The 23006-nt window shown below is 46.5% G+C and overlaps 1 protein-coding gene across 1 annotated transcript in view; it reads right to left on the reverse strand.

The window, feature by feature from the left end:
• The window catches only part of LOC124042144 (activated CDC42 kinase 1-like), an 80444-nt gene that overhangs the window by 35454 nt on the left and 21984 nt on the right, over positions 1–23006 (reverse strand). Inside the window, 5 exon segments of the mRNA XM_046360519.1 lie at positions 1128–1280; positions 6011–6135; positions 6138–6222; positions 9256–9326; positions 17294–17471. Coding sequence (XP_046216475.1) covers positions 1128–1280; positions 6011–6135; positions 6138–6222; positions 9256–9326; positions 17294–17471 — 612 coding nt within the window.

Raw genomic sequence — 23006 nt, forward strand, 5'->3', positions numbered from 1 at the left:
CTCTCTGTGTTTATGTGTGTGTTTACTTAGCTCTCTGTGTTTACTTATCTCTCTGTGTTTATGTGTGTGTTTACTTAGCTCTCTGTGTTTATGTGTGTGTTTACTTAGCTCTCTGTGTTTACTTAGCTCTCTGTGTTTATGTGTGTGTTTACTTAGCTCTCTGTGTTTACTTAGCTCTCTGTGTTTATGTGTGTGTTTACTTAGCTCTCTGTGTTTATGTGTGCGTTTACTTAGCTCTCTGTGTTTATGTGTGTGTTTACTTAGCTCTCTGTGTTTATGTGTGTGTTTACTTAGCTCTCTGTGTTTATGTGTGTGTTTACTTAGCTCTCTGTGTTTATGTGTGTGTTTACTCTCTGTGTTTATGTGTGTGTTTACTTAGCTCTCTGTGTTTATGTGTGTGTTTACTCTCTGTGTTTATGTGTGTGTTTACTTAGCTCTCTGTGTTTATGTGTGTGTTTACTTAGCGCTCTGTGTTTATGTGTGTGTTTACTTAGCTCTCTGTGTTTATGTGTGTGTTTACTTAGCTCACTGTGTTTATGTGTGTGTTTACTTAGCTCTCTGTGTTTATGTGTGTGTTTACTTAGCTCTCTGTGTTTATGTGTGTGTTTACTTAGCTCTCTGTGTTTATGTGTGTGTTTACTTAGCTCTCTGTGTTTATGTGTGTGTTTACTTAGCTCTCTGTGTTTATGTGTGTGTTTACTTAGCTCTCTGTGTTTATGTGTGTGTTTACTTAGCTCTCTGTGTTTATGTGTGTGTTTACTTAGCTCTCTGTGTTTATGTGTGTGTTTACTCTCTGTGTTTATGTGTGTCTGGTGTGTGTCCGGTGTGTGTGTTTATGATAGTCTGGTATGTGTGTCCAGTGTGTGTGTGTGTGCAGTGTGTGTATGTGTTTATGTGTGTCCAGTGTGTCCGGTGTGCGTGTGTGTGCATGTATGTACCACAGGAGGTTGGCGGCACCTTAATTGGGGAGAATGGGCTCGTTGTAATGGCTGGAGCTGAATAGGTAGAATGGTATCAAATACATCAAACAAATGGTTTCCATGTCATTCCATTAGCGCCGTTCCAGCCATTATTATGAGCCGTCCTCCCCTTAGCAGCCTCCTGTGCCATGATGTGTGTGTCCGTACCATCTTCATGGGGCGTGTGAGCACCACCCCGTACAGCCTGATGAGGTTCTGGTGATCCAGGGAGTGCATGGCGTTCACCTCGCAGATGAAGTCGTCCAGAGCGTCCGGCTGACTCAGAACGTCTGTCTTTAAACACTTTACTGCTACCTCCAACTGGAGAAGAGAAGGGGGTAGGCGGGGTTAGCGTAATGCTAAATCCATAGTGAAAACGATTGATGATTAGCTAGCAAATGGTTACTTTGAGTGACTACAGTTGTGCTTACTAACAGTGTGGTGGCCTTGGAACAATCTAAAACAAGGAGACAATAGAACACCAGGGGTGTATTCATCCAACCGGTAGCTTCTGTTAGCTTCCGTTTGGTTCTGTTAGCTTCCGTTTGGTTCCTAGTGAACACACCCCAGATTGGTTCTGTTTGGTTCCTTGTGAGTACACCCAAGATTAGTTCTATTTGGTTCCAAGTGAATACACCCAAGATTGGTTCTGTTTGGTTCCTTCTGAGTACACACAAGATTGGTTCTGTTTGGTTCCTTATGAGTACACCCCAGATTGGTTCTGTTTGGTTCCTAGGGAGTACACCCCAGATTGGTGCTGTTTGGTTCCTAGTGAATACACCCGGATAAAGCACTAAATAAACTTCAGTTAGTGCTAAATACGGCTGCTAGAATCCTGACTAGAACCAAAAAATGTGATCATATTACTCCAGTGCTAGCCTCCCTACACTGTCTTCCTGTTAAGGCATGGGCTGATTTCAAGGTTTTACTGCTAACCTAGAAAGCATTACATGGGCTTGCTCCTACCTATCTTTCCGATATGGTCCTGCCGTACATACCTACACGTACGCTACGGTCACAAGACGCAGGCCTCCTAATTGTCCAGCAAACAGCTGGAGGAAGGGCTTTCTCCTATAGAGCTCAATTTTTATGGAATGGTCTGCCTACCCATGTGAGAGACGCAGACTCGGTCTCAACCTTTAAGTCTTTACTGAAGACTCATCTCTTCAGTGGGTCATATGATTGAGTGTAGTCTGTCCCAGGAGTGTGAAGGTGAACGGAAAGGCTCTGGAGCAACGAACCGCCCTTGCTGTCTCTGCCTGGCTGGTTCCCCTCTGTCCACTGGGATTCCCTGGCTTATTCGTGCTCTTCCATGACGTCCCTAGGAGGGGTGCGTCACTTGAGTGGGTTGAGTCACTGACGTGATCTTCCTGTCTGGGTTGGAGCACCCCTTGGGTTGTGCTGTGGTGGAGATCTTTGTGGGCTATACTCGGCCTTGTCTCAGAATGGTAAGTTGGTGTTTGAAGATATCCCTCTAGTGGTGTGGGGGCTGTGCTTTGGAAAAGTGGTTGGGGTTATATCCTGCCTGTTTGGCCCTGTCCGGGGGTATCATCGAATAGGGCCACAGTGTCTCCTGACCCCTCCTGTCTCAGCCTCCAGTATTTATGCTGCAGTAGTTTATGTGTCGGGGTGCTAGGGTCAGTCTGTTATATCTGGAGTATATCTCTCTAATTCTCGCTTTCTCTCTCACAGAGGACCTAAACCCTAGGACCATGCCTCAGGACTACCTGGCATGATGACTCCTTGCTGTCTCCAGTCCACCTGGCTGTGCTGCTGCTCCAGTTTCAACTGTTCTGCCTGCGGCTATGGAACCCTGACCTGTTCACCGGACGTGCTACCTGTCCCAGACCTGCTGTTTTCAGATCTCTAGAGACAGCAGGAGCGGTAGAGATACTCTTAATGATCGGCTATGAAAAGCCAACTGACATTTACTCCTGAGGTGTTTGCAACCTCGACAACTACTGTGATTATTATTTTTGACCATGCTGGTCATTTATGAACATTTCGACATCTTGGCCATGTTCTGTTATAATCTCCACCCGGTACAGCCAGAAGAGGACTCGCCACCCCTCATAGCCTGGTTCCTCTCTAGGTTTCTTTCTAGGTTTTGGCCTTTCTAGGGAGCTTTCCCTAGCCACCGTGCTTCTACACCTGAATTGCTTGCTGTTTGGGGATTTAGGCTGGGTTTCTGTACAGCACTTTGAGATATCAGCTGATGGAAGAAGAGCTATATAAATATATTTGATTTTGATTTGATGATTGAGCTTCCTGAACAACTGAACTAGATGTTTTGTGCTCAGCCACTGGAGTAGATATTCTGTGGCCCTCAAACTCAACTCTGGTCATTGACGACAGTTCCACAGTGTTTTTTTTCCATTATTCCCCTCTATTCAGGGACTGATTTAGACCTGAGACGACATCAGATAGGAGCAGAAAACCAGCAGGCTCCAGACCTCGTAGGGCCAGGATGGGCAACTCCAGACCTCGTAGGGCCAGGATGGGCAACTCCAGACCTCGTAGGGCCAGGATGGGCAACTCCAGACCCCGTAGGCTCAGGATGGGCAACTCCAGACCCCGCAGGGCCAGGATGGGCAACTCCAGACCCCGTAGGGTCAGGATGGGCAACTCCAGACCCCGTAGGGTCAGGATGGGCAACTCCAGACCCCGTAGGGTCAGGATGGGCAACTCCAGACCCCGTAGGGCCAGGATGGGCAACTCCAGACCCCGTAGGGTCAGGATGGGCAACTCCAGACCTCGTAGGGCCAGGATGGGCAACTCCAGACCTCGTAGGGCCAGGATGGGCAACTCCAGACCCCGTAGGGCCAGGATGGGCAACTCCAGACCTCGTAGGGCCAGGATGGGCAACTCCAGACCTCGTAGGGCCAGGATGGGCAACTCCAGACCTCGTAGGGCCAGGATGGGCAACTCCAGACCTCGTAGGGCCAGTATGGGCAACTCCAGACCTCGTAGGGCCAGGATGGGCAACTCCAGACCTCGTAGGGCCAGTATGGGCAACTCCAGACCTCGTAGGGCCAGTATGGGCAACTCCAGACCTCGTAGGGCCAGTATGGGCAACTCCAGACCTCGTAGGGCCAGTATGGGCAACTCCAGACCTCGTAGGGCCAGGATAGGCAACTCCAGACCTCGTAGGGCCAGTATGGGCAACTCCAGACCTCGTAGGGCCAGGATGGTCAACTCCAGTCCAGAGTGGTGTCACACTTTCCCCCTTTCCCTAGTGAACACAGGCGATTAAACTAATTGCATTCTAAACTGAAGATCATGATTAGTTGATTATTGGAGTGAGGTGTGTTAGCTGGGGCTGGGGGCTGAGGACTGAGTTACCCATCCGGGTCATAGGGTAATACTTGAACAGCCCTGTTTTATGGGCTCTGTAAACCTTGTGTCACATGTTCTGTAAACTATTCCTTTGTTCTGTTGGGACTCTGCACCTGGCTTTACTGGTCCCATCTGGCCATGTTGGGGTCACTGTGTGTGTGTACTGTGTCTTTGTGTGTGTCTGTGTGGTCACTCGGTCACTTCTGGAGAGTGTTTGGACAAGATTTTCTCTTTCTCCATCACTTCCTCGAGGTCAAGTCTGTAGGGGCTAGTGGTCAAGGGTTCGACCAAAACAGATGTTGGAGAGAGAGTGTTTTTGGTCATTTTCCCATGTTGTCATGGTTTGAACTTTGAAGCCACTGATACTGTTCCCCAAGTGATCACGAGGAACTCCCTCCTCCATCTGTTCCTCGTTCTATTCTAACACCTTACTGTTAAACTATACCTCCTCCTCCTCCCTCTGTTCCTCTTTCTATTCTGACACTTTACTGTGAAACTTTACCACAAATGTTCCATAAGCATGTGTGAAACAACTGAAGCGTAAAAATAAGTGCTGCCTGTGCGGCTGGAGTAACACCTCTCATTGATTGATTGATTTATTTTATTTAACCTTCCTTTAACCAGGAAGGGCTCATTGAGATTAAAATCTCTTTTTCAAGAGCGCCCTGGCCAAGATAGGCAACACCAAGTCATTACAAAAAAATGAGACAGACAGACAACATGAAGAACGACAAGTAATTGTCATGTTTTGTCATTGATTATCATGTCTTGTCCCTGTGCTTCCCTTCTATTCGTTTCCCTCTGCTGGTCTTATTAGGTTCTTTCCCTCTTTCTATCCCTCTCTCCCTCTCTCGCTCTCTCTCTCTATCGTTCCGTTCCTGCTCCCAGCTGTTCCTCATTCTCCTAACTACCTCATTTACTCTTTCACACCTGTCCCCTATTTTGCCCTATGATTAGAGTCCCTATTTCTCCCTCTGTTTTCCGCTTCTGTCCTTGTCGGATCCTTGTTTGATGTTTGCTGTTCTGTGTCCTTGTTCCGCCCTGTCGTGTTTCTGCCTTCTTCAGATGCTGCGTGTGAGCAGGTATCTATATCAGCTACGGCCTGCGCCTTCCCGAAGCGACCTGCAGTCTATGGTCGCGTCTCCAGTTGTTCCCCTCTACTGCCTAGAGGATTTCAGTTTTCCTGTTGTGACTTTACCTGAGATTATATCCAGGATTATCGTTTTTGTTATAGACTGGAATAAAGACTCTGTTTCTGTTAAGTCGCTTTTGGGTCCTCATTCACCAGCATAACAGTAATCCAGTAAAAACCATTGAATTCAAAAAGAGTATAAAACAGCAAATTAAAAACATTGACAGGTCAGGGAATCAGCCTCAAAATCCTTCATCAGTGATTTAAAAACAGCAATCGGGACAAGTTCTTCCAGTTTAAAAGTATTTTGTAAGGTGTTCCAAGACGATGGCGCAGAGTACAAAAAAGCCCTTTTACCAATTAGGCCTACAGTGGCTCTGTTTCACTCACGGTCCAAAAACACGGGTATTCTCTCTTCCCTGTTGACCATTATTGATTATCTGAATTAGATGTGTTGTCTAGATGGGATCCTGTTTTCTAGACGGGAACCTATAGGGGGTAAGATTTAGACCAGAACCCATCCCGCCACACCCACACGCCCCCCCCCCCCCCCCATACACAGACAGAACCCACCCCCTCTCACCACTTTCCCAGCGGGCATGAACCACTCGCCCCTTTTGACCACGCCGAAGGAGCCTTCGCCCAGCTTCTGGAAGAGGACCAGATCCTTCTCACTGATCAGACAGCTGAGTGTCTGCTGCTGGGGGGGGGCGGCGTAGGGGACAGCTTGCGGAAGGAGGAGGTGGGGGCCGCCTGCTGGAAGTCCCCAGCGTCCGGCCGCTTCCCGCTGAACACCTGGAGAAAGACGAGAGAAGAGAGACGTTGTTAATAGAAGATGAATGAAAAGACCAAACTCTTACTACATTATGTAAATGAGTCTTTGGGTGCTGTAGTGCAGGAGGTATCTGACCTGTATGAAATAGACAAACAGTACTTAGCTGTGAGAATATAATGTTTACCATTAAGATATATACAGTGGGGAGAACAAGTATTTGATACACTGCCGATTTTGCAGGTTGTCCTACTTACAAAGCATGAGGTCTGTCATTTTTATCATAGGTACACTTCAACTGTGAGAGACGGAATCGAAAACAAAAATCCAGAAAATCACATTGTATGATTTTTAAGTAATTCATTTGCATTTTATTACATAAGTAGTTGATACATCAGAAGAGCAGAACTTAATATTTGGTACAGAAACCTTTGTTTGCAATTACAGAGATCATACGTTTCCTGTAGTTCTTGACCAGGTTTGCACACACTGCAGCAGGGATTTTGGCCCACCCATACAGACCTTCTCCAGATCCTTCAGGTTTCGGGGCTATCGCTGGGCAATACGGACTTTCAGCTCCCTCTAAAGATTTTCTAGGCCACTCCAGGACCTTGAGATGCTTCTTACGGAGTCACTCCTTAGTTGCCATGGCTGTGTGTTTTGGGTCATTGTCATGCTGGAAGACCCAGCCACGACCCATCTTCAATGCTCTTACTGAGGGTAGGAGGTTGTTTGCCAAGATCTCGAGATACATGGCCCCATCCATCCTCCCCTCAATACAGTGCAGTCGTTCTGTCCCCTTTGCAGAAAAGCATCCCCAAAGAATGATGTTTCCGCCTCCATGCTTCATGGTTGAGATGGTGTTCTTGGTGTTGTACTCATCCTTCTTCCTCCAAACACACCGAGTGGAGTTTAGACCAAAAAGCTCTATTTTTGTTTCATTAGACCACATGACCTTCTCCCATTCCTCCTCTGGATCATCCAGATGGTCATTGGCAAACTTCAGACGGGCCTGGACATGCGCTGGCTTGAGCGGGGGACCTTGCGTACGCTGCAGGATTTGAATCCATGACGGCATAGTGTGTTACTAATGGTTTTCTTTGAGACTGTGGTCCCAGCTCTCTTCAGGTCATTGACCAGGTCCTGCCATGTAGTTCTGGGCTGATCCCTCACCTTCCTCATGATCATTGATGCCCCACGAGGTGAGATCTTGCATGGAGCCCCAGACCAAGGTTGATTGACCGTCATCTTGAACTTCTTCCATTTTCTAATAATTGTGCCAACAGTTGTTGCCTTCTCCCCAAGCTGTTTGCCTATTGTCCTGTAGCCCATCCCAGCCTTGTGCAGGTCTACAATTGTATCCCTGATGTCCTTACACCCTCTCTGGTCTTGGCCATTGTGAAGAGGTTGGAGTCTGTTTGATTGAGTGTGTGGACAGGTGTCTTTTATACAGGTACCGAGTTCAAACAGATGCAGTTATTACAGGTAATGATTGGAGAACAGGAGGGCTTCTTAAAGAAAAACTAACAGGTCTGTGAGAGCCGGAATGCTTACTGGTTGGTAGATGATCAAATACTTATGTCATGCAATAATATGCAAATTAATTACTTAAAATACAATGTGATTTTCTGTTTTTTTTGTTTTAGATTCCGTCTCTCGGAATGCACAACTCATCGGTCCTTGTCACGGATTGGATATTGCAGCAGACAACCACACCGGGTTCCACTCTAATCAGCTAAAAACAAGAAGAAGATGCTCAAGCGGGTATGCCATCACCGACACTGGATAATTGAGGAGTGGAAAAACATTGGCTGGTCCGAAAAATCCCGGCTCCTGTTGCCTCATGCTGACGGCAGAGTCAGGATTTGGCGTAAGCAGCATTAGTCCATGGCTCCATCCTGCCTGGTGTCAACGGTACAGGATGGTGGTAGTGGTGTTTTTTTTATTTTACCTTTATTTAACTAGGCAAGTCAGTTAAGAACAAATTCTTATTTTTAATGACGGCCTAGGAACAGTGGGTTAACTGCCTGTTCAGGGGCAGAACGACAGATTTGTACCTTGTAAGCTCAGGGTTTTGAACTTGCAGCCTTCTGGTTACTAGTCCAACACTCTAACCACTAGGCTACCCTGCCACCCCAGGGCAGGGTGTAATGGTCTGGGGAATGTTTTCCTAGCAAATGTTAGGTCCCTTGATATCAACCGAGCAACGTTTGAATGCCACACCTTACAGAATCCATGCCCTGAAGAATTCAGGCTGTTCTGGAGGCAAAGGGGGTTCTGACCTAGTACTAGATAGGTGGACCTAATACACCTATGACTTTGACCAACCTATTGTATCACTTTGACCTTAGTTGTACATTCAAAATAGCAGTACCGTTGGTTGTCTGTGTGAAGGCAGGTTATATGTCTCTGCAGTGTGGTGTGTATCACTGTCCCTGTTCTTCAGTCTGTGGTGTGGTGTGTATCAATGTCCCTGTTTTTCAGTCTGTGGTGTGGTGTGTATCAATGAGTCAGATCTTCAGTCTGTGGTGTGTATCAATGAGTCTGATCTTCAGTCTGTGGTGTGTATCAATTAGTCTGATCTTCAGTCTGTGGTGTGTATCAATGAGTCTGATCTTCAGTCTGTGGTGTGTATCAATGAGTCTGATCTTCAGTCTGTGGTGTGTATCAATGGGTCTGGTCTTCAGTCTGTGGTGTGTATCAATGGGTCTGTGTAGGTCTCTGTATTGAGTCTGAGTTGGTAATAAAGGTATGGGAGGTTCATTAAACAATGAAGACGGTAGACCATCACACAACCATGAACTGTACACCTAACTGTCTGGGGAATTTTGGAATAATTTTGTCCATTCCATTTTTAAGATAAAAATCTAAATTTCTGCCACATTTTTGGGGGGGTGGGGTCCTGTGCAGTTGTAATTCAAACAAATACACAGGTTAACACCAAATGTTTTATTTTAGAGTTTTTAAAAGTTATTTTAGAAGAGATAGTGAATCATGCAACGGTTCCAATACATCAGTATGCATGGTACGGATATGTGTGAGTTTGTGTACTGTACCTTGCTCATCCAGGACTTGCGCTTGGACATGGCTTTCCTCCTCTTGACCGCCTCCCACAGCCGTCTCTGCCCTGCAGCGACACCAGCGAGAGACAGAGAGAAGAAAGGGGGAGACAGACACAAAGAGAGCACACGAGAGGGAGAGAATGTCACTGACTATGCAGACCAAGAATGAGAAACCCTAAGGCATGTGATAAGTCATCTGATTCAACTACCACGGTCCTGGCAACTCCTCCGATTCAGCGAATCAAGGACCTGGCAACTCCTCCGATTCAACTACCACGGTCCTGTCAACTCCTCCGATTCAACTACCAAGGTCCTGTCAACTCCTCCGATTCAGCTACCAAGGTCCTGGCAACTCCTCCGATTCAACTACCAAGGTCCTGGCAACTCCTCCGATTCAGCTACCAAGGTCCTGGCAACTCCTCCGATTCAGCTACCAAGGTCCTGGCAACTCCTCCGATTCAGCTACCAAGGTCCTGGCAACTCCTCCGATTCAGCTACCAAGGTCCTGGCAACTCCTCCGATTCAACTACCAAGGTCCTGGCAACTCCTCCGATTCAGCGAATCAAGGACCTGGCAACTCCTCCGATTCAACTACCAAGGTCCTGTCAACTCCTCCGATTCAACTACCACGGTCCTGGCAACTCCTCCGATTCAACTACCAAGGTCCTGGCAACTCCTCCGATTCAACTACCAAGGTCCTGGCAACTCCTCCGATTCAACTACCAAGGTCCTGGCAACTCATCCAATTCAGCTAACCAAGGGTAGCCCTCTGGAAGGAGAGTAGGGCACAGCTGCCCACCAGTAGGGTAGCCCTCTGGAAGGAGAGTAGGGCACCGCTGCCCACCAGTAGGGTAGCCCTCTGGGAGGAGATCAGGGCACCGCAACTGCCCATTCAGTCAAGGACCTGGCAGCCCTCCGTGGGAGCGAATCAAGGACCTGGCAACTCCTCCAATTCAGCTAACCAAGGGTAGCCCTCTGGAAGGAGAGTAGGGCACCGCTGCCCACCAGTAGGGTAGCCCTCTGGGAGGAGAGTAGGGCACTGCTGCCCACCAGTAGTGTAGCCCTGTGGGAGGAGAGTTGGGCACAGCTGCCCACCAGTAGGGCACCGCTGCCCGCCAGTAGGGCACAGCTGCCCACCAGTAGGGCACCGCTGCCCACCAGTAGGGCACAGCTGCCCACCAGTAGGGGACAGCTGACCACCAGTAGAGCACCGCTGCCCACCAGTAGGGCACAGCTGCCCACCAGTAGAGGACAGCTGCCCACCAGTAGGGTAGCCCTCTGGGAGGAGAGTTGGTGGACTTGAAACATCAGAAATGTACATTTACACATTTGATTCATTTAGCTTCATTCATTTACACGTATCAAATCAAATCAAATCAAATCTTATTTGTCACATACACATGGTTAGCAGATGTTAATGCGAGTGTAGCGAAATGCTTGTGCTTCTAGTTCCGACAATGCAGTGATAACCAACAAGTAATCTAACTAACAATTCCAAAACTACTGTCTTACACAGTGTAAGCTGTACCCACCAGTAGATGGTACAGTATATACATATGAGATGAGTGTGTAGACAAAGTAAACAAAGTGGCATAGTTAAAGTGGCTAGTGATACATGTGTTACTGCCCACATGCATATGAGATGAATAATGTAGGGTAAGTAACATTATATAAGGTAGCATTGTTTAAAGTGGCTAGTGATATATTTACATCATTTCCCATCAATTCCCATTATTAAAATGGCTGGAGTTGGGTCACAGACTGCCCACTCAATGTTAGTGGTGGCTGTTTAACAGTCTGATGGTCTTGAGATAGAAGCTGTTTTTCAGTCTCTCGGTCCCAGCTTTGATGCACCTGTACTGCCCACCATGATAGCGGGGTGAACAGGCAGTGGTTCTGGTTGATGTCCACCAGGGTGGTGTAGGTGTCCTGGAGGGCAGGTAGTTTGCCCCCGGTGATGCGTTGTGCAGTCCTCACCACCAGCAGTTGCCGTACCAGGCGGTGATACAGCCCGCCAGGATGCCACATCTGTAGAAGTTTGTGAGTGCTTTTGGTGACGAGCCGAATTTCTTCAGCCTCCTGAGGTTGAATAGGCGCTGCTGCGCAGTAGTGTGAGTGGACCAATTCAGTTTGTCTGTGATGTGTATGCCAGGAACTTAAAACTAGCTACCCTCTCCACTACTGTTCCATCGATGTGGATAGGGGGGTGTTCCACTGCTGTTTCCTGAAGTCCACAATCATCTCCTTACAGCTGCCCACCAGTAGGGCCCTCACCTCCTCCCTGTAGGCCGTCTCTGGGTTGTTGGTAATCAAGCCTACCACTGTTGTGTGGAAACTTGAAACATGAACAGGGAGTACAGGAGAGGGCTCATGTAGGATAATTTGTTGCCTACCCTCACCACCTGGGGCGGCCCGTTGAAGTCCAGTACCCAGTTTAGGGCGGGTCGAGACCCAGGGTCTCATTCATTTACTATGGTGTTGAATCCAGAGTGACAGCATTCTCACAGGTTTCCTCTTGTCCAGTGGGTTAGGGCAGTGTGCAGTGTCTTGAGATTGCATTAACCTATTTGGGATACTTTGGGATTTTGGAGGTGAATGATGCAATTTATCTAAAGCACTTCATGATGACGGAAGTGAGTGCTAGGGGCGGTAGTCAGATGAACTTGTGGAACAGGAACAATGGTGGCCCTCTTGAAGCATGTGGGAACAGCAGACTGGTATGTTGATTGAATATGTCCGTAAACACACCGGCCAGCTGGTCTGCGCATGCTCTGAGTGGCGCCTGGGGATGCCATCTGGGCCTGCAGCCTTGCGAGGGTTAACACGTTTAAATGTCTTACTCACCTCGGCTGCAGTGAAGGAGAGACTGCATGTTTCCGTTGCAGGCCGTGTCAGTGGCACTGTATTGTCCTCAAAGCGGGCAAAAAAGTTATTTAGTCTGCCTGGGAGCAAGACATCCTGGTCCGTGACTGGGCTGGATTTCATCTTGTAGTCCGTGATTGACTGTAACCCTGCCACATGCCTCTTGTGTTTTGAATTGAGATTCCACTTTTGTAAAGCTTGACTGTTCCACTGGTATGTCATGTTGCCAGACACCTTGCCCTGATTAAAAGCAATGACACAGTTTGTATTCTTCTTAAAGGGATACTTTGGGATTTTAGCAATGATGCAATTTATCTAATTCCCCAGAGTCAGATGAACTTGTGGATAAAATGTATGTCTTGGTGTCCAGTATGAAGGAAGTTAGAGGTAGTTTTGCGAGCCAATGCTAACTAGCATTAGCACAATGACTAGAAGTGCTAGCAGATACCCATAGACTTCCATTCATTGTGCTAATGCTAGTTAGCTATTGCGCTAACGCTAGTTAGCAACTTCCTTCAGACGGTGCACAGAGATATAAAAATGGTATCCACAAGTTTATCTGACTCTGGGTAAGTAGAAAAAATCCCAAAGTTGATATTTTTAGATATCTAGGTGGGACAACCACATATCTCAGTCATAGTGAGGTGGGACAACCACATCTCTCAGTCATAGTGAGGTGAGACAACCACATCTCTCAGTCATAGTGAGGTGGGACAACCACATCTCTCAGTCATAGTGAGGTGGGACAACCACATATCTCAGTCATAGTGAGGTGAGACAACCACATCTCTCAGTCATAGTGAGGTGGGACAACCACATCTCTCAGTCATAGTGAGGTGGGACAACCACATCTCTCAGTCATACCGAGGTGGGACAACCACATATCTCAGTCATAGTGAGGTGGGACAACCACACCTCTCAGTCATAGTGAGGTGGGACAACCACATCTCTCAGTCATAGCAGGGTGGGACAACCACATCTCTCAGTCATACCGAGGTGGGACAACCACATCTCTCAGTCATAGCTAGGTGGGACAACCACATCTCAGTCATAGTGAGGTGGGACAACCACATCTCTCAGTCATAGCAGGGTGGGACAACCACATCTCTCAGTCATACCGAGGTGGGACAACCACATCTCTCAGTCATGGTGAGTAAAATGTTCCAAAATAAAGTTAGCTGCTAGTAGTTTCACGAGAAATAAAGAAAAAAGGAGTGTGCTTGAGGAAGAGGAGAAAGAGAGAGAAAGGAGAGAGAGGAGAGAGAGTGAGTGGGAAAGGGACAGAGTGTAAAGTGTATTTAGAAGCAAACCTAATTTTATTTTGCTTTGTTATCATGTTACAGCAACAAAAATTGTGCGCATTCTAACTGCATTTTTTTGAGGAAGCAACATTGGCTAACTAACTAGCACAGTTGCGTCTCTGAACGTTTGGCCATCAAATTGCATCATGCCTGTCATGTAGTGCCACGGTTTCAATGTTGCATACATTTTGGTTTGTAGACGAGTGCTTAAATGTATTGTTAGGATACATAGCTACCGGTATAATAACGTTATAGGCCTTAACATGTAGGACAGGCTACGCCTATTGTACCTCCTATATATAGTAAGGCGACATACAGTGAACTTGAAAAATGAATTTACACACCAAATATTGGTATTTGCATTATAAAGTATATTATTGTAAAGTGACTGTTCCACTGGATGTCATAAGGTGAATGCACCAATTTGTAAGTCGCTCTGGATAAGAGCGTCTGCTAAATGACTTAAATGTAAATGTAAAATGTAATGTAATGAGTTGAGAGGGGGGCTTAAGAGCGTGAAAAATGCGAGAGAAAATAAGAGCTATAGACTAGGGTTTCTTTTTTTCTCTCCCACTAATGTGCATAAGGTCGCACGCCTGTCAGACTGGCTTAGGGCGCCCGTATACTAGGTTCAGGTTTGCTCCTAGCAGAATTCAGCAATTTTTATGTTTGTCCCTCTTCAGATGCTGTAGCAACTACACAGCCAGTATAAACTTCCTCAAAACAGTCTGAATTCATCTAAGATAAATCAAAAAGTTTGTAATGAATTGACTTTCTTCCTAGTCACACAATTTTACATCTAACTAAGGTGTTTGGTGCAGTATTTCTTGAGTAAAAAAAAATGTGCATGAAAACTAGTCATGTCTCGTTGAATAACAACAAACACTTCATTGAAGAATCCCGTCCCTAGTTCCCACTTCTAGGAGTAGTGCTGTTGACCAATTACCAACGAAGGGGCGGAGACTTTGGCAACCGACCTTCGACTTGCCTCAAGATAAACATTTGGTGTGTGAGAACAGGTCCTAAAACCTGCTGAACACCCAAATGAACAAAAACAGTTAAAACATGAGGGTATAATATATGCGAAAACTGTTTCAACTAGGAAGCATGTGGCAGGCTTTAGGGCAGAGGTATTCAAAGAAGGGGTTGCGGCAGAACTGCAGAGGGGTCACCTCAAAACATTTTATACAAATGTTTTGAGAAAGATCATTTGAAAAATAAAATGTCATTGAGTAAATGTATTTATTGGTTTATTTTCATTTTGATAAGAGATGAAAATGCAATGAATTGAAGGTTATTTCTTGACTTAAAAAGTCAACATTTACCGATTTTAAGGTTGTGTCATTAGAGTTGGTGTTGGTGTTGGGTCATGAGAAATACTTCTGGTCCCCAGAAATTCTGCTAGAAAATAATGGGGTTCCCGCTAAAAAAAGTTTGAATACCACTGCTTTCCATGCTGATCAGACCATACGGGATCTGCTTGGAGAAATTACAGTATGCATTTCCATTATTACTCCCACTCTGGCCGGTTCTCTCTCATCTCTGTCTCTCGCTAGCTCTCTGTTTCGCTCTCTCTCTCTCCATCTCTGTCTCTCGCTAGCTCTCCGTTTCGCTCTCTCTCCATCTCTGTCTCTCGCTAGCTCTCCGTTTCGCTCTCTCTCTCTCCATCTCTGTCTCTCGCTAGCTCTCCGTTTCGCTCTCTCTCCATCTCTCTCTCTCCATCTCTGTCTCTCGCTAGCTCTCCGTTTCGCTCTCTCTCTCTCTCCATCTCTCGCTAGCTCTCCGTTTCGCTCTCTCTCTCTCTCTCTCCATCTCTGTCTCTCGCTAGCTCTCCGTTTCGCTCTCTCTCTCTCTCCATCTCTGTCGCTCGCTAGCTCTCCATTTCGCTCTCTCTCTCTCTCTCCATCTCTGTCTCTCGCTAGCTCTCCGTTTCGCTCTCTCTCTATCTCTGTCTCTCGCTAACTCTCCGTTTCTCTCTCTCTCGGTCTCCCTCCATCTCTGTCTCTCGCTAGCTCTCCGTTTCGCTCTCTCTCTCTCTCCATCTCTGTCTCTCGCTAGCTCTCCGTTTTGCTCTCTCTCTCTCTCTCTCTCTCTCTCTCTCTCTCTCTCTCTCTCTCTCTCTCTCTCTCTCTCTCCATCTCTGTCTCTCGCTAGCTCTCCATTTCTCTCTCTCTCTCTCGGTCTCCCTCCATCTCTGTCTCTCGCTAGCTCTCCGTTTCTCTCTCTCTCGGTCTCCCTCCATTTCTATCTCCATCTCTCTCTCTCAGTCTCTCTCTCCATCTTTCCCTCTCCCTCCTTCACTCTCCCTCCACAAGAAAGGAGGGAGGATAGTGAAGTGTGAAAAGAAAAAAGAGGAGAGTAATTTAGCTTTATCAGGGGGCTTTGTCTTCAGATTGACTAGTTATGGTACTCTGTACAGGGCTTCAAACCAACTTTTTCAGTTGGCACCAGCCCATGATTTGGTGCAACAACAAAAAACGTCTGCAGCGTTACACAATAGAATACATTTACCTAATTCATCACCTAAAGAAGTGGAAACTCTAAATACATTAGCTAGATCGCTAACTCTAAACACTAGGCTACCTGCCGCCCCAATTCATCACCTAAAGAAGTGGAAACTCTAAATACATTAGCTAGATCGCTAACTCTAAACACTAGGCTACCTGCCGCCCCAATTCATCACCTAAAGAAGTGGAAACTCTAAATACATTAGCTAGATCGCTAACTCTAAACACTAGGCTAACTGCCGCCCCAATTCATCACCTACAGAAGTGGAAACTCTAAATACATTAGCTAGATCGCTAACTCTAAACACTAGGCTACCTGCCGCCCCAATTCATCACCTAAAGAAGTGGAAACTCTAAATACATTAGCTAGATCGCTAACTCTAAACACTAGGCTACCTGCCGCCCCAATTCATCACCTACAGAAGTGGAAACTCTAAATACATTAGCTAGATCGCTAACTCTAAACACTAGGCTACCTGCCGCCCCAATTCATCACCTACAGAAGTGGAAACTCTAAATACATTAGCTAGATCGCTAACTCTAAACACTAGGCTACCTGCCGCCCCAATTCATCACCTACAGAAGTGGAAACTCTAAATACATTAGCTATATCGCTAACTCTAAATACATTAGCTAGATCGCTAACTCTAAACAAAGGGGGGAAGGGGAGACACCTAGTCAGTTGTACAGCTGAATGACTTCAACTGAAATGTGTCTTCCGCATTTAACCCAACCCCTCTGAATCAGAGAGGTGCGGGGGGGCTGCCTTAATCAACATCCACAGCACCCGGGGAACAGTGGGTTAACTGCCTTGTTCAGGGGCAGAACGACTGATATTTACCTTGTCAGCTCGGGGATTCAATCCAGCAACCTTTCAGTTACTGGCCCAATGCTCTAACCACTCAAATATAACACCTCGCCATGTACTAATCTAACAGTAAAAGTAATGTCCCCTCCCCCCCAAAAAATATTTTGCAATGAGGCCAAGTGCACTTGTGATGGCCATTGTGCAATTTTGGGCATTCTGTATTTCAAAGCCATATCAGATATCTTGATTATAAAACAGCGTGCTTTGAGCTCAATAACGATCGTTGAGAAATAAGAGGGGCACAGGAGGGAGAGAGAGCCTCATTACAGCAGCCGGCCCCAGAAAAACAGACTGACACTTTTACTACAGGAATCATGAGGATAATGCACTTTACTGTAACAAATGCATGGTTTTATCCGGCCCCAAAAAATCTGACGTTTTAATTGAGGTGACCAGGTAGAATGTGCAGCTCACCAATGCGGCCAATGAAAAGTGTAACTCGCACAGCCAAAAGTCAAAAGATTTGCAAATCCATCCCCACTATAACAACTCACCGGGCCGCCCCATGCCGATCTTCTCCAGGTCCTCGTTTTTGACGTAGTCGAAGTGGGAAATGAGCGTCACGTTAAGGTCGTCACGGATACGCAAAAGGTACTGCTGCAGCTGCACCTCCATCAGCAGCTCCAGGAGCCATTCTGTGCCCTCCTCAGACTGCATGCTACTGCCCAGCTTCTGAATAACACATACAAAAAGGAGAAACTGGGTTTAAATATTGAAGAACAGAAGACTGCACAACCTCTTCACAGACATAACAAATTACCACACCCTTTCCTCCCCCGAGAATACACTGGCACCGTCATAGATCAGTAAGTAGACATCCGTAGCCGGACAGACATCCACAGCCAGACAGACATCCGTAGCCAGACAGACATCCGTAGCCAGACAGACCTCCGTAGCCAGACAGACAGACATCCGTAGCCAGACAGACAGACATCCGTAGCCAGACAGACCTCCGTAGCCAGACAGACATCCGTAGCCAGACAGACAAACATCCGTAGCCAGCCAGAAGGACATCCGTAGCCAGACAGATATCCGTATCCAGACAGACATCCGTAGACAGACAGACAGACATCTGTAGCCAGACAGATATCCGTATCCAGACAGACATCCGTAGCCAGACAGACAGACATCTGTAGCCAGACAGATATCCGTATCCAGACAGACATCCTTAGCCTGACAGACAACCGTAGCCAGACAGACAGACATCTGTAGCCAGACAGATATCCGTATCCAGACAGACATCCGTAGCCAGACAGACATCCGTAGCCAGACAGACATCCGCAGCCAGACAGACATCCGTAGCCAGACAGACAGACATCCATAGCCAGACAGACAGACATCCATAGCCAGACAGACTTCCACAGACAGACAGACATCCGTAGCCAGACAGACATCCGTATCCAGACAGACATCCGTAGCCTGACAGACAACCGTAGCCTGACAGACAGACATCCGTAGCCAGACAGACAGACATCCGTAGCCAGACAGACAGACATCCGTAGCCAGACAGACATCCATAGCCAGACAGATATCCATAGCCAGACAGACATCCGTATCCAGCCAGACAGACATCCGTATCCAGCCAGACAGACATCCGTAGCCAAACAGACCTCCGTAGCCAGACAGACATCCGTAGCCAGACAGATATCCGTAGCCAGACAGACAGACATCCGTAGCCAGACAGACATCCGTAGCCAGACAGACAGACATCCGTAGCCAGACAGACATCCGTAGCCAGACAGACATCCATAGCCAGACAGACATCCGTAGCCAGACAGACATCCATAGCCAGACAGACATCCGTAGCCAGACAGACATCCGTAGCCAGACAGACAGACATCCGTAGCCAGACAGACATCCGTAGCCAGACAGACAGACATCCGTAGCCAGACAGACAGACATCCGTAGCCAGACATCCGTAGCCAGACAGACAGACATCCGTAGCCAGACAGACAGACATCCGTAGCCAGACAGATATCCGTAGACAGACAGATATCCGTAGACAGACAGACATCCGTAGCCAGACAGACAGACATCCGTAGCCAGACAGACATCCGTAGCCAGACAGACATCCGTAGCCAGACAGACATCCGTAGCCAGACAGACAGACATCCGTAGCCAGACAGACAGACATCCGTAGCCAGACAGACAGACATCCGTAGCCAGACAGATATCCGTAGACAGACAGACATCCGTAGCCAGACACAGGTGAAGACAGTATTAAGCACATTTGGTATCCAGATGATACACAGACAATCTATTCAAACAGACAATCTATTCAAACAGACAATCTATTCAAATAGACAATCTATTCAAACAGACAATCTATTCAAACAGACAATCTATTCAAATTGACAATCCGTATCCAGCCAGACAGACATCCGTAGCCAAACAGACCTCCGTAGCCAGACAGACATCCGTAGCCAGACAGATATCCGTAGCCAGACAGATATCCGTAGCCAGACAGACATCCGTAGCCAGACAGACAGACATCCGTAGCCAGACAGACATCCGTAGCCAGACAGACAGACATGCGTATCCAGCCAGACAGACAGACATCCGTATCCAGCCAGACAGACAGACATCCGTAGCCAGACAGACAGACATCCGTATCCAGCCAGACAGACAGACATCCGTAGCCAGACAGACATCCGTAGCCAGACAGACATCCATAGCCAGACAGACATCCGTAGCCAGACAGACATCCATAGCCAGACAGACATCCGTAGCCAGACAGACATCCGTAGCCAGACAGACAGACATCCGTAGCCAGACAGACATCCGTAGCCAGACAGACAGACATCCGTAGCCAGACAGACAGACATCCGTAGCCAGACAGACAGACATCCGTAGCCAGACAGACAGACATCCATAGCCAGACAGACATCCGTAGCCAGACAGACATCCGTAGCCAGACAGACATCCGTAGACAGACAGACATCCGTAGCCAGACAGACATCCGTAGACAGGCAGACATCCGTAGCCAGACAGAAATCCGTAGCCAGACAGACATCCGTAGCCAGACAGACAGACATCCGTAGCCAGACAGACATCCGTAGACAGACAGACATCCGTAGCCAGACAGATATCCGTAGACAGACAGACATCCGTAGCCAGACAGACATCCGTAGCCAGACACAGGTGAAGACAGTATTAAGCACATTTGGTATCCAGATGATACACAGACAATCTATTCAAACAGACAATCTATTCAAACAGACAATCTATTCAAACAGACAATCTATTCAAACAGACAATCTTTTCAAACAGACAATCTATTCAAACAGACAATCTATTCAAACAGACAATCTATTCAAACAGACAATCTATTCAAACAGACAATCTATTCAAACAGACAATCTTAGGTAGTGGGTTCGATCCCCGGGACCACCCATACGTAGAATGTATGCACACATGACTGTAAGTCGCTTTGGATAAAAGCGTCTGCTAAATGGCATATATTATTATTTATTATATATTATTCAAATTGACAATCTTTTCAAACAGACAATCTATTCAAACAGACAATCTATTCAAATTGACAATCCGTATCCAGCCAGACAGACATCCGTAGCCAAACAGACCTCCGTAGCCAGACAGACATCCGTAGCCAGACAGATATCCGTAGCCAGACAGATATCCGTAGCCAGACAGACATCCGTAGCCAGACAGACAGACATCCGTAGCCAGACAGACATCCGTAGCCAGACAGACAGACATGCGTATCCAGCCAGACAGACAGACATCCGTATCCAGCCAGACAGACAGACATCCGTAGCCAGACAGACAGACATCCGTATCCAGCCAGACAGACAGACATCCGTAGCCAGACAGACATCCGTAGCCAGACAGACATCCATAGCCAGACAGACATCCGTAGCCAGACAGACATCCATAGACAGACAGACATCCGTAGCCAGACAGACATCCGTAGCCAGACAGACAGACATCCGTAGCCAGACAGACAGACATCCGTAGCCAGACAGACATCCGTAGACAGGCAGACATCCGTAGCCAGACAGAAATCCGTAGCCAGACAGACATCCGTAGCCAGACAGACAGACATCCGTAGCCAGACAGACATCCGTAGACAGACAGACATCCGTAGCCAGACAGATATCCATAGACAGACAGACATCCGTAGCCAGACAGACATCCGTAGCCAGACACAGGTGAAGACAGTATTAAGCACATTTGGTAGCCAGATGATACACAGACAATCTATTCAAACAGATAATCTATTCAAACAGACAATCTATTCAAACAGACAATCTATTCAAACAGACAATCTATTCAAACTGACAATCTATTCAAACAGACAATCTATTCAAACAGACAATCTATTCAAACAGACAATCTATTCAAACAGACAATCTATTCAAACAATGTCTCCAGACCTTTTTCCTCATTCTCAACCATACCCTGTGCAGAGGGCAGTGTGAAGTGCTGTATGGTCTTGTTTGATAGCTTAGCCTATACGTCAAACAACTATCATCAGGACACAGACTTCTTTTGACTTCTGTCAAACATGTGCGGCTGCCCTCTTCTCTATTGGATTTGGAGTGCTGCTTTCAATTATCCAACTATCTAGTTCCGAGAGAGAGAAAGAGACAGAGCCTCTGAAAGAGAGACAATATAGATAGAAAGAGAGAGAGAGTGGAAGACGCTTAACTAATACTTCCGATTTGAGAGAGAGAGACAGGAAGACGCTTGACAAGTACTTCAGATGTCTGTGTGTGTGTACCTGCACACATGTACACACAGAGATCTTTGTGACCAAGTCCAAAAACCTTTCACTGACTAGCAAGATAGACCCATAGTCTATAACTCAAATGATATGATATGAGAAGAGATTACTTCTATTTTGCTTAAAACATTACACAATTTCAGATTCAAATTGAGTTACTGTATACTACTCCCAAATGGTAACGCCAGATGTTTGTATCCTGATTCAAATCCACCACAAGCACATTAATCTAGGTCACAATGCAGTAATATTCCTGTCTCAATATTCCTGAGTAGCACTTCGTAATCCTTCAGCTCGCAGTGGTCTGGCACCTGGGTTTGGTCCACTTCTAGAACCCCTGAGTAGAACTGGGCTTGGTCCACTTCTAGAACCCCTGAGTAGAACTGGGCTTGGTCCACTTCTAGAACCCCTGAGTAGAACTGGGCTTGGTCCACTTCTAGAACCCCTGAGTAGAACTGGGCTTGGTCCACTTCTAGAACCCCTAGTAGAACACAGTGGGCTCAACATTTTTTTACCTTTATTTAACCAGGCAAGTCAGTTAAGAACAAATTCTTATTTTCAATGACGGCCTAGGAACAGCCGGTTAACTGCCTGTTCAGGGGCAGAATGACAGATTTGTACCTTGTCAGCTCGGGGGTTTGAACTTGCAACCTTCCGGTTACTAGTCCAACGCTCTAACCACTAGGCTACCCTGCCGCCCTGACTCACCCATGCTCAGTCTAAAGGTTATGGGTCTCATTTCAGGGGGAAAAAACTAAACATTAAACCTAGAGAATTCGTGAAGCAAAAGACCACAACCCCAAAGTGCCTTTTTTGTCTGAATTCCACTCATGACGTACTGTCAGAGGTCTCTTTTTAAAAGGTCAAAAGATCTACTGAATTTGCATTGTAGCCATGATGCAAAGTGTAGTTGTAGAAAGCTACTGGGTGTCCTAGCTCAGCAAAGAGCTGACTTGATACCTTCATTATCTAAAATCAGGTGTTTGAAGAAAAGCCACACGATGTTGTTGAAATGGAATGGATGAGTATTACAAGGTACACATGTAGGATCTTACATTTGAGCCAGTTTTCTACAGCAGGAAAATAATCCTGCAGCAACAGGAAATGTAATGTTTTATGTGGAAATTATTTCAAAATAGAAATTTAAAACTTCAGAAGCCTTTTAAAAAACCACAAATACACTACAAGTTTGACATTTCCTGCATTGTAGGAAAGTTATCCTGCAACAGGGTGATCAAATTAAGATCCTACATCTGTACTTTATCCATGCATTAACTTCTGTTAAATCTTCATTTTGGTTGCGATGCTTAAACTCTCTTGCTAAGCTGGGGTTTAATCATTAGTACAAACAGAGAGCATTTTGCAACTAAAACTAGAGTTTCTATTGGACAAATTCAGGTAGGTCCCTCCCCATTTTGTTCTGTTTATTTATGTTTAAGAAACATTTTGCAACAGAATCG

The sequence above is a fragment of the Oncorhynchus gorbuscha genome, linkage group LG08 (genome assembly GCF_021184085.1).
Source record: "Oncorhynchus gorbuscha isolate QuinsamMale2020 ecotype Even-year linkage group LG08, OgorEven_v1.0, whole genome shotgun sequence".
NCBI classification, from domain to species: Eukaryota; Metazoa; Chordata; class Actinopteri; order Salmoniformes; family Salmonidae; genus Oncorhynchus; species Oncorhynchus gorbuscha.